The sequence below is a fragment of the Clarias gariepinus genome, chromosome 15, assembly GCF_024256425.1.
Source record: "Clarias gariepinus isolate MV-2021 ecotype Netherlands chromosome 15, CGAR_prim_01v2, whole genome shotgun sequence".
NCBI classification, from domain to species: Eukaryota; Metazoa; Chordata; class Actinopteri; order Siluriformes; family Clariidae; genus Clarias; species Clarias gariepinus.
Genome location: NC_071114.1, coordinates 20,562,750 through 20,575,283, shown reverse-complemented (window position 1 = coordinate 20,575,283; position 12,534 = coordinate 20,562,750). Strand labels below are relative to the sequence as shown.

Sequence of the window (12,534 nt, the reverse complement as noted above, 5' to 3'; positions counted from 1 at the left end):
ATGGAGGACCCATATGGTCTGCTTGGGATGCGTGTGGTGACTGGGGACGGTTCCACTTTACCATGAAAACGGTCCTGGTCTCGGCTGATTCAGGACTGGAGTTTCCTACAAGTTTGTACTTGAGCCTCCAATAATGAACTGAACTTACCTTAAACACATTTACTGTTGCACTGAACTTCCAACTGCCTATCACACAGCATGACTGCGAAACAATTCCTGATAGCTAATATCACCCAAATGAAGATGGGTTCCCTGTTGAGTCTCCTCTCTGGGTTTCTTCCTATTGACACCTCAGGGAGTTTTTCCTTGCCACTGTTTGTCACCCACAGCTTGCTCATCTGATCATTCTGATTCATACATATTTTCTCATTTCATACACATTTGCATAATTTTCTTCTGATCCTGTAAAGCTCATTTGTGTCCATTGTTAAAAGTGCAATACAAATAAAATTGACTTGACCTCACTTGGCAGTTTACTACAGCATTAATTACTATAGTAAATACTACAGTTTACTATGGCTTGTACTAATTATTTACTACGCTGTACAGTGATTACTATGGTATAGCGTGTAGTCAATTGATATAATAAATACTATTCTGCAGTAAATGACAGTCTACTATAGTAAACTATAGTATTTTTTTCCTATGGGGAAAATGTGTGAATGAAAGGAGTAAATTCATCTTGCAAGCATGATATAACATGAACAAAACATGTGTTACCATTGAATATGCTTTTAAAAAGTTTATAAGTTCTTACAGAATGATGACCGCCTCAAGTCAATTCCCTGCACTTAAATCTGAAAAAAAAAAAAAAATAATGCCTAAATAGCATAAAGTTACACTTGCTATTCAAAATTCTGGACAGACTTGTGGATAAAGAAAAAAATGCATTTTTATTTAAAAGCAATGTTTAATCCACTCCCAGCATACAAAAGTTCAAAGGGCCAACAGTGGCATCCACAGGATTTGGACTCATAGCCTTTTGCCCAGCAGAACAAAACACTACACTACCCCAAACAAGGCTTCCTGCTCTGATACACGCATCCACATTACAGGCCAGACTGAGACAAATGAGCAACGGTCTAAAACTGGCTATGTGGCACAGCTGGCATCCTTCCTCCAAACTTCTGACAACACATTAAAGGAAGTTGAGCTCAATGGAAAACACAAAGTAATAATAATAATAAACCTCTGGCTCAGCTTCAGAGATCTCATATGATCTTTTGCTCCAGCATTGGGCAGCGTTCCAATCCAGGAGGCTGAGTTTCTCGGACCAGGGGCATATGTTCTGAATTTGGACGAAGCACTTGTCAGCTCTTTTCCAGCAAGAGTGCTGGAATTGTTTCCTCACAGTGAGGTTTTATGAGGGCCGGTTTGCATGTTTCCATCTGAACCCGATCATTAAGGCCCGTTCACTGTGCGGTTATTATCAAGCAACGCCGGCAAATTTTCTTGCAGTCAGTCTTTCCATGCTCAAACCACATGACACTTCAACTACTGCACTTAAGGCTAAAATATAAAACCAGCCCTTGGAAAATACTTTTGACTTGTAGGCACTTTGGGTTTGTCAACATCATGACTTCGCTGTTTTGTTTCTTTTTTTATTGCAGGCACTGCTGTGACATAACTATGGTCGTGTTTGTGAACCCAATGATAGCATGTAGCAGCTGTTTTTCTTTGTTTTCGTCCTTAGGAAAACCATCATGAAAAGTACATAACCATATTCTGATTTAAAAAAAGGAAAAAAGAGGGTGAGATGGAAGAGTCAGTGTATGGATAAAAAAAATGCAAGAAAGAGTTACAGGAATGAAATGTTTTTTGGAAAAGTGATGATGAATGTGCCAGTCTCGCCATCCCTTCCCTTTTCAGTTCTGTTTTTAATAAACACTCATGAAGCTTTCCATACAAGTCAGATGAGTCTATAAATATAAATAAATATATCTGGGTACATAAAAAACATTTTTAAAAAAATAAAATATGAATTTATTTTCTATCTGCTTGCAGAAACATCCTTTTTTTTGCTGTCACATTAGGTTATACTACCTTCAGGTAATTTTCCACATCAATGTTTGTAGGAGCCCTAAAACCTTCAGAAGCGTCAAATTGAGCTGATAAAGTGACACTGTTCAATACTCGATTGAAAATGAGCTTAGAGGAGCACACACTTTATCTTAATAGCTTGATACCTTGAATTTAATATTAGTAGATTGATTATCTCTCTTTTTCTAATAGTGTGCTGTGATTTCCATTCATTAGCACAACATTGAGGCAGCACAGTGACGTAGTGGTTATCACTATGGCCTCACACCTCCAGGGTCGAGGGTTCGATTCCCACCCCACCTCTGTGTGTGTAAAGTTTGAATGTTCTTCCTGTGCTTGGTGGGTTTGCTCCGGTTTTCTCCCACAGTACAAAGACAGGTATATTCAGCTAATTGGTGTTTCCGGAGAGAGAATGTGTGTGTGTGCTTTCGTGCCATGTGATGGATTGACACCCCCTCCAGGGTGTACCCCATATTGTGCCCAGAATCCCTGCGATAGGCTCCTGTAGAGCATAACTCCTGAGCTACATTACGTATGCTGTGCTACCTTAAATATACGTCCGTAAACCCCTTTAAACCTGTTTTTAGTGGCAAGAAAGTAATAATTGTTTGCTTAACTTCAGTATGTCTTCAACCATTGATAAATTTTCTTGTAAAAAAGCTGTAACACCATCTTTCTATCCATCTATCTGGGTCATATTTCTATGTTCTACTTTTTAATCCGCACATTCAATCATTATTATTATTTATTTACTTTCTTGTTAATATTGTTGAAATATGTTTAAAGTAACAGTTTGGTCATAAATTAAATTTTCACACACAACAAAGCTGGTATTGATGTTTAGTGTATATACTGTGGCATATATGTACTATTTTTGCATTGTGGAAAAAATACATCACAGTCATTGTATGTCATTTTAATACAGTACATATATTATGAATATTACGAATACATATTTACAGATTGTCATTTAAATATGTATTCGTAATATTCATAATATATGTACTGTATTAAAATGACATACAAACCGCTTATCCTTATAAGAATTATAAGGTACAGTAAGGTACACAAGTCCCTTCTGATGTCAATTCCATGTGTCCTATCTTATCCAGAAATTGCCAGCGTGGATTCCGGTTTACGTTTCAACCAAGCACAAACCTCCTTTAATTTTAGGTCAAGAAGAACTAGTTAAGCAGGCAGACTCGAGTATTGCTTGTGACTGGTTTCGACATAAAATTGCAGCACTCCGGCTGTTTGCAGATCAAATCGGACACCGCTATATCACTATGGGCTACAGTTCCTACCCGAGTCTGACGCCACACAAAATGTTTTTGGGAATTGTGTAAAAGAACCACTCAATGGCATTCTACATGTAGAAGTTCAGGATGGTTTCTTCATGCATGCTTAGATTATCATAGCAGCAAAACTGTTCTGCTAGAGCGTTTTTTCATTAATTCATCCTTTCTAGATTAAGAGTCAATTGTTTGTCACATGTACACTACCGTTCAAAAGTTTTAGAACACTTTCTAACTCCATGATCGTTCTGATTTTTATTTCTTTTCTACATTGTAAAGGAATACTGAAGGCATCCAAAAAATGCATTAATCTCCTTTGAACAGTTAATGGTGAGATGTGTCTGCTACTTCTGCTCTGTAAAGACTTCATAACGCCTCTAATCTGAGGTGCTGTAAATTGGTCATTTTTCAGGCTGATAACTCTAAATGAACTTCTCGTCTGCGGCAGAGGTAGGTTTTGGTCTCGCTCTCTTGGGATGGCCTTCATGAGAGCCAGTTTCATTATGGTGCTTGACGGATTTTGCAAATGCACTTGACAATACTGTTCTTGCAAGAACTATTACAGAAAGGCTGACCTCTGTGTCTTAAAATAACATCTAACTGTTGTTTTTCTTACCTAATCCCATATGTGTTATTTTATAGTTTTGAAATTGTATTGTTGTAGAATGTAGAAAATAAATCCTTAAACAAAAACAAAGAAATTTGCAAGTGTTCTAAAACTTTTGAACGGTAGTGTATCGTAAAGCACAGTGAATGCTTTTTTCCACATATCCCAGTTGGGAGGTTGAGGTCAGAGCATGTACTAAGAGCACAGGGTCAGTCAGGATATAGCGCCCCTAGAGCAGACAGGGTTATGGGTCTTGCTCAAGGGCTTGACAGTGGCAACTCAGCAGTGCTGAGGCTTGAACCCCTGACCTTCCCATCAGTAACCTAGAGAATTAACTGTTAGAGCCACCACTGACCCGCATGCCCCATGCTTCATCATGCCTCCAGTGTCAAGGTCAAGCAGCACACAGTCAATTCACAAATATGCAAAGAGAAATAAGACTTTGTTCCAAGTAAGTCATACAGTATACTGTGACATACTGCCACGCCCTAACACCCACCTGGTCTAATCAAACCCCTTCAAAACACCCACCAGCATGCAACCACCACTGCACTTTACACCCTACACCTTTTACTCCTGATCTTGCTGCTACACTTTTCTCCATATTACACAATAGAGTAGAGCCTACAGTTTAAGCTATTTTTTTTTGCACTCATGTTCCACCTAATGCTACATGTGCCTGTTGTCCTGATCATTTATGTGCAGAGGATTTCTTGCACATTTTGCACTCATCGCACACTATTATATTATGAATTTTTGTACTTCGCTCTACTGTACTGCTGTATTACGTGTTGCAACACAGTCCTGAAAAAAATAACTGTTTATACAAGTTCCTACTAAAAATTATAAAGGAATGACAATTTGTACCAATCACTAATTAACGCCACTAAATGCAGATCGCCCCATAACTTACTAGACACAGGTCATTTAAGGTGAACCGCACTAGTAATAGGAAGAGGTAGCGATAAGGTGATCAATAATTCTCCTGCACTTCCTAGCAATCACTGCATGTCTAGACAGCAATCACATGAACGCTGTTACCTAATGTGGTGTGAACTACTTCTCTATTTTAGCAATATTCAGTGCTAATCTCAAGTCTACTTTGAGATTTTATTCACAGTTCTGTTGAGAACATCTAAAACACGATGATGTCTACGTTTATTAGGTACGCCAGACTGCGTCACTGTCTGAGACACCACTTTGCCGGTACGGTAGTGTTTCCACGGGTGTCAATGTTGCTAACAAGACGATCCTATCAAGCAGAGGGGAAGAAAAAAAGACATTTACCAAAAGAGAAATAAAAAACCCTAGCATATCAGTCGATGAGACAGATGTTTCTTTTCTTTAGATGTGCACCAAGCAGCCGTTAATTTTTTTTAAGTCGAGTGGGAATGCTTCTTCGTAATTAGCAGCTCATCTGTTTTTAATCGACCAAATATACTACAGTCCTGCCCACTTACTTTCTGTTGGTTTATAAGACCAAAGCTTTTAAATTTACATAAACTGCCTTTAAAAAAAATGTATGTATATGAAATTGTATCTATCTATATCTATATGTATGTATATCTATTAGTTATATAATTCTCTCTTTTTTGGACATTGTGACAAATTGTAACTCAGTGATGGACTGTGATCAGTTTTCGGTGAAATCAACAGTTAGTTTATCCCTAAAGAATGTTTCACTAGTATTGCACTGTTAAACTAATTGCTTTCTAAGACACAGTCTAAACAGCGTCTTGAACTTGGCCGACGGATGCACACACAGCCCTAAGCTATGTTACAGACAGCATAGATAACTTTACACTTTATTTCGTTACTCATTTCACTATGTATGTCCTGTATGCACCTTTGCCTCAAATTTCACCTTTTTCCATTTTACTCAGAAAATACAATTATAAATATGGTATATATATCTGTCTATGAAGTGTCTATATTTATGCAGAATGTCAGGTACCATTGCATAATGACGGAAGCAACACACTTCTTTCATGTACCATTTTATTGGATTTATATAGAAATACTTAAAAAAAACATGAAGTAGCACCATTACTTAAGTTTTACTTTATCATGTAGAACTTTAAATGTCAGAAAAATAAAACTCTTGATACATTTTTCAAATCTTGTTTCAGCAAATATAATATTAGTATTTGACCATGAGGTTAAAGGCCTTTTTTATCATAAAATAAAATATACTTTGTTTTTAAACTTTGCTCAATAAAGTACTTTTACGCTCAAGTAACTTCACCTACATATACATAAACAAGTGGTAAACAAACGTATTAAAATAGAAATACTAAAACTATAGTGGTGCAACAGAAGTCTGTAATACCCACTGGAATCTAATTCATACAAATTTTTAGAAAGCATAAATGGTCTCCTTTTGTCCAACTTACTAAGTTTTATACATTTGAATGCTTTGTAATAATATAGAATAAAATATGCTTTATATTACTGAATAAAAAATATGCTGGGTGAAACAAATTTAAAAGTTTTTTTTTTTTTTGCTGAACCTAGAAACCCTCAGTCCCAACAGAATACTGTTAAATGTAAGTACACGCCGTGTTTCAGATCATCCATCCACATTTTCCATGTGATATTAAAATAATACAGTGTTCGTTGCCTAAAGGCCATACTAAAAAATAAACCATATTTGAACCCAGCTACAAAAAAGTTCACTGAACTTAAATTAAAATATCTGTAAACATCTTTGCCATATGAAATATAATCTTTCAAGTCAAAAAAGAATAAAATACTTCAATCTGTATTAATGTAATTAATATTTAAAACGTGTGGATTTCGTTGGTTCCTTTGTTTGTATATATACTGTATATGTGTGTGTGTGTGTGTGTGTGTGTGTGTGTGTGTGTGTGTGTGTGCACGCAGGATATGTTAGCACTCCGCCTTGGACTCGCTGCAGTATCGTCGCTGCCGTAAGTCTATCAATGTGTTTCCGATCCCTTGGTGAAATCAAAAGGCCTGACTTTGTTAACAGTCTACACGCTGACTCACGTACCTTTGGCCAGGCTTTTGCGGCCCTTCTCCGGACTTTGCGGAAAACTTTGTCTGCGTACTAGAACTATGTAGATTACTAGGCTTTTAAATACATTTAAAACATGCATTAGAGGTTGAAATTGTTCGTCCCGAGCTACAGTATAAGCAAATGACACCAGAGCCCTCGTTCGGCTTTCACTTTTTTTGGATACTGCAGCTTCACATACATATGTATATACACGTATGATAAACGCATTATTATTAGGAGTTTCATAAAGCCATAACAGGAGTTTGTGGTTAAATGTTCTGTTGTGGTGCTATCTTTGTTGCTATCATAGTCAAGTCTTTGTCATCATTTCTGAATCGTTTATTTAATTATGAAAATATACGTATTGCCTGAGTAACTGCTGCATGGCAGACGGGGCATTCAGGGTCATTGCGCTCGCAGATGCGGTTGGCACACTCCATGCAGAAGAGGTTATGGCCGCATGGCACGAGGGCAGCGATCACCTCGCTTTCGAAGCACACCGAACAGTCCCGGCTGCCTTTACGGCTCGTTCCCGAGGAAGAGGAAGAGGAGGAAGAGGAAGATGATGAAGAAGAGGAGGACGCGGACGAATCCGAGGGCAACCCTGGGAGATGGGAAGCTATGTTGTTGTAGCCTGGGAAATTTAAGCAGCCCCCACCTGGGTCGCTGCGTACCCTCCGAGCCAGTGGATGATCACTGATCCCACCCACATGATGAAGGGGCGGAGATAAACGGGGTTGGGTGGAGCAGTTCATCCCATTGATCCGCCTCTGATTGGCCAGAATCCCATTAGCATTCGAGGAAGCATTGGAAGAGAATATGGAGGCTGATGTAGCACTGTTTGTTAAGCTCATGCTACGTTCGTACTGAGACCAAATCAAACCAGGCGATGGATCAAATCCAGGCGAGGAATCGAACGCGAGATCAGCACAGTCAGGAGATACAATCTCGCTGCCGTAAACAAACGAGTTGCCATTGATGGTCAGGTTGTTGTTGTTGTTATTGTTGTTGTAGCTCAGTGCAGGACTTGGTGGGCTATAGTTGGTGCCAAAGTAAGAGTCAGTGGAGGCGCTACCTAGAGAGCTGGAGCTGTCGTTGCGATAGCTGGCGAAGGGCTTGCGTCCAAGGCTGGGCGTGGCGCTGGCACTAGCACTAGCATTAGTTTTGCCCCAAAGGCTGGCGTGATGACTACTGGCACTAGCTGCATGCATTTCAAAGCCCACATCTGTGCCATTGGCATGGAAGTCATTATCATCAGCAGCATTAGCAAACTCGATCAGTCCAGCACCTGTGCGCATAGCGATGTGTGCCTCGATCTCGTCACGTGCGCGGTCCACATTCTCCGGCATGCCTGTTACCTCAAACACAGGCTCCTTGTCTCGGCTCGGGGTCACGATATAGGTGTGCGTCTGCTGTTGGATGCGCTTGATCGTGGCTCCCTTGGGTCCCACCACCAACCCTACAACGCGGTATGGCACTCGGACTTGAATGGTGGTTTGACCTGGTAAGTTGGGCGGCCCAGGAACGCTGCCACTCCCATTCATGCTGCTGTTTTTGTTTCGTGATGCTCGGATCATGGAGAAATGCTCAGCTGCTGAGATGATTTCCCTCCGCGCCATGGCTACATCCTCCCTCCTGCCTGTCACTACAAACACGGGTTCCTCTCCTCGCACCGGTGTTTTAATGTAAGTGTTGGTCTTGGCACGCAGGGCTTTAATCTTGCAACCTAAATAAAATTTAAAAAAAGAAATAAAAAGACAGCATTAAAACAAAAATCATGAACACTAATGAAAAAGTTAGATGCTGGAGCATGCCACACTGAGGCTGCATGATATGACAAAAAAAATTATATATATATATTAGAAAATGAAATGAAACACACACAAAGCTGTGTGTTACAACATATTAAGCACAAACTGGCTTGCATTGATTTGATCAAAACACTCCATGATGTTGTGTTACATTATTGTGATATACCATGCAGTCCTGTATTGCATACTGTAAGAGAACACGCCTTTCTACAGCAGCCAAACAAAGCACAGGACAAACAAAAAAAGTATCAGAAACAGACAAAGTCAGCAAGCAAAACATGCAATCAATGTAAAAAAAATCCAAAACATAATCTCTACAGTATGTGATGAAACAAAAGGAAACACACTAAATGCAAATGGTTGCAGGTTGCACACAGATGTATGCTTTTAAATCTAGGAACAATGATTCACTTAGTTTTTGCACGGCATAAATTCAAACCACATGCTCAGCTACATGACACACATTGGTCCAGGTCAAAAATAGCACAGAGGGGGGGAAAAAATCCGGATTTTCCCTGCTTTTACATTTCAACCAGACAAGAAGGGTGTGCTTTTCTGTCCACCGTATGACTACGAACTGACAAGACACATCACATAAAAAAACAATAACACTGCAGTTCCTAGAACCTGGGCATAAATTCCCCCAAAACACTAAGCTGAGCCAGGGAGGAATCCTGAGGAAAGGAGGACTACACAGACTGACAACTGGCACTTTCTGACCCATCTTAGTCTAAGTAGGCTATCACTCTGGTCTGTTGTGTCTCGGTTACTCCTCATATCAGTAATGTTTTATCATGTTTTATTTCAGTTGCAATATAAGTGCACTTATTCAAAACAGCCTTTATACTGTGTCTCAACAAAAAATATTTAAAAAAAATTAGTGTCCATTATTATATGATTATGCATGCTAATATAAATGACAGAACTGTAATTTACAGTAAAAATGGTTCTAAAATAGATTTTTTAATAGAAGCAAGGAAAAGGAATATGCATGACAAAAAGAGAAAAGACCCATGCATGGTCCACTATATCAGATGAGAGGCTGCATAGCGACTCCCTTCCCATATCAACCACGCATCAGACCACTGTGTGGTAATGCATGTTAACATTATCATGCACATGCAACGTGTATGTTGGCATGTATGACACTATACATTCATCATAATAAAGCCTGGTCACCTCAAACAACAGAAAAGAGCTCGAGCTCACCTTGTCTGCCCACGATCTCGGCCACATGCTCGGAGCTGGGCACAGGCACGCACTCGGTCATGTTCACGCTCTTCTTCCGGGGCTCGTTGTCGCACGCGGGGTTCTCGTCCAGGTCGAGCAGGTTGAGGTCCAGCGCGAGCTGCAGAGCTCTTTGGTCGTCCAGGGCGTCGACCCCCTGGCTGCTGCCGCTGCCATTCCTCTCCAGCTCGGGGAACAGGGAGCTAGGCATCTCGGGAAGAAGGGGAAGGCTGTTGTTGTTGTTGTTTTCTCGGCAGCTCTCTTGGATCAGCAGCACCGGACAAAGGAAAGAAAGAAGGGTGTGGAATGGAGAGGAAGAGAAGAGAAAGAAAAGCGCCCTGATGCAAAAAAATTAAATAAATAAATCAGTGCTCTCTTCCTCTCTGGTCCTGGCAGTAAAAAAGAAAACAAGGGAAAGAAAGAAGCAGTGCAAATCCGAGCTCCCGATCTTATCCCCCCAGAACGCGTATTCCGAAGGTACTGGGGGTTGTTGCGGTGCCGGCGGTGGTACTAATTCCTCCGAAAGTGCCCCTCCCTGCGCTCAGCTCTTTTCCTGTTTTCTCTCTGAGTTTTTGCTGCAGACACACAGCAGCCGCGGCACTAAACTGGAAGGGGGGGATATGCTTGCATGACGTCATCGTCCGGGCGGCGAACGGGAAAGAGGAGGGGCTGTTTTGCATAAAGGCAGCGGATTGGTGGGAGAGCGCGCGACGAGCCGCTGCTTCTGTTTTGCATGAACGGGCCGCACTGTGGCCGGTGTGGTTGTGGGCGGAGCGACGCGGCGTTTCATTTGTTTTGAAAGGCCAGATTGGAGCCGCTTGTTTTAGTTTGCATAAACACGAACGATTGGATGTCGGCGGTTTGTGATTTCCATGAACCTATATCATTTGAGAGAGGCGAAGGAAGGGGCGGAGATCGTGTCGGACAGCCCCGCCCTCCTTTGTTGTCCCGTCAAAATCGCTGCACAGATTTTTGGAAAGGATATTTGCTTTTATATAAGTTTGTTATATGTATGTATGTATATTTCTAAACATTTTAATGTATGCTGGGCAGATAAACCCAGCTGTAACTGCTGCACGTACAGTATATCTTATCTATATGAGCATGTGGTATTTGGGATTTAAATGCCTACCGTGTAACAAAGTGTCCTGTTTATTTCTATAGTCTTTTGTCTATTATCTATCAGTCTGTCTGTATAAACATGTTCTTACAATTTAATTACCTTTTCTAGTAAAGTCAAAACGTAGGCTTGAATTCGTAATGATAATGTCACTTTTTTTTACTATTCCATTCTGCTGACAGTGTTAAACAGCCACGTTTTTATTGTCTTGTAAAATCTAAAGTCATTATCTCAGCTTTGTTATTTAATAAACTGACTGGGGTGACTTGGAATTGTTGAGTAAAGTGCCTGATGGGGAACTACATGCCCAGACATGCTTTGTCCAGGAGTTCAGTGTGTGTGTGTGCGCGCGCGCGCGCGCTCTCTCCTTCTCTTTCTTTGTTCTCTGACTCCTACGAGGTAACTGCAACTGGATGTTGGTAGTCTGGGACATGAGGCAGTGTTAACATGATGGTCACTCAAGTTACTGAATACAAACCAAAGAGAAATGCTGCAGCTTCCACAATTTTGTCCTCTAGTAATCAACAATCTGGAATTACTAGAGGGAGGTCATATGACAGAGCTATATCATGATCCTTGCAAAACATTCTCTTTGTTTTATCAAGGTGATGCTACACAACACTACCATAACTGCAGCAATATGTGTGTGTGTGTGTGTGTGTGTGTGTGTGTGTGACATGTGTGTGTAAAGGTTTTCTCTTTTCCTAAAAAAAAAAAAACAAATAGTCTAGGAACAAGGGGCACAAGTTAAGTGTGTAATTAGGCATGTGTTTGTCCAAACCGTGAAACTGTTAGCATGCGCTATCAGTGAAATTCACTGTTGTTGTACACATACTGACCTTACACAACACACTCAGCATATCAGGACATATATTGACTGATCCTAGCTTAAACGGTGAAGAAAATGACAAGCCTAGTCTGTCTATTAAGTGACCTAAAGCAGACCTGAGAGAAAATACATAATATAGTCACTTTAATCAGTACTCCTTTATGATGAGTATAGAACTGACCAATTAAATATCATCAACACACATACATAATGTGTTTCGTCCCCTGTATATGAGTTTTAGAAGTCAGTGGTTCTCCCTGTAGTTCCCCATCTGGGTGCACAGCTACCTTTTGTGGCTAAGGAGGTGGCGTATGTGTGGGGGTGCTCTTCTTCTCTCACAAAGAAAATCTCAAACCAATTCAGCAGCATTGAAACGAGAAGCGGCTGCTTTGTCACCTCAAGCCCTGTGAACAATAGCTATGCTAATTCAAACTGCCCTTCTAAACCTGAGAATGTGCTTCAAGCTTCTCTTATTTAATGCTTACCCCTTTTTTTATTCTTTTTTAACCCCCTCTGCCTTCTTCTTTCTCTCTGTTGGAGCTGTATAGGAAAACATCTGGAGGGGCATTATGCAAACTCCACATGT

General features: G+C 40.4%; 1 protein-coding gene across 1 annotated transcript; it reads right to left on the bottom strand.

Annotated features, from left to right (window-relative positions):
• Positions 1-5,987: 5,987 nt before the first annotated feature.
• mex3b (mex-3 RNA binding family member B) lies at positions 5,988-10,636 on the bottom strand. Its single transcript, XM_053513917.1, has 2 exons — positions 9,982-10,636; positions 5,988-8,687 (listed from the first exon to the last, which is right to left on the bottom strand). The coding sequence occupies exons 1-2, from the start codon at positions 10,208-10,210 to the stop codon at positions 7,309-7,311; spliced, it is 1,608 nt and encodes a 535-aa protein (XP_053369892.1). The 5' UTR covers positions 10,211-10,636; the 3' UTR covers positions 5,988-7,308.
• Between the last annotated feature and the right edge of the window lie 1,898 nt (positions 10,637-12,534).

Excerpts from the sequence above, each read along its gene's own strand:
- mex3b (XM_053513917.1), bottom strand. The coding sequence starts at position 10,210 with ATGCCTAGCTCCCTGTTCCCCGAGCTGGAGAGGAATGGCAGCGGCAGC. Across the intron at positions 8,688-9,981 it reads CGAGATCGTGGGCAGACAAG|GTTGCAAGATTAAAGCCCTG; the intron begins GTGAGCTCGAGC and ends AATTTTATTTAG.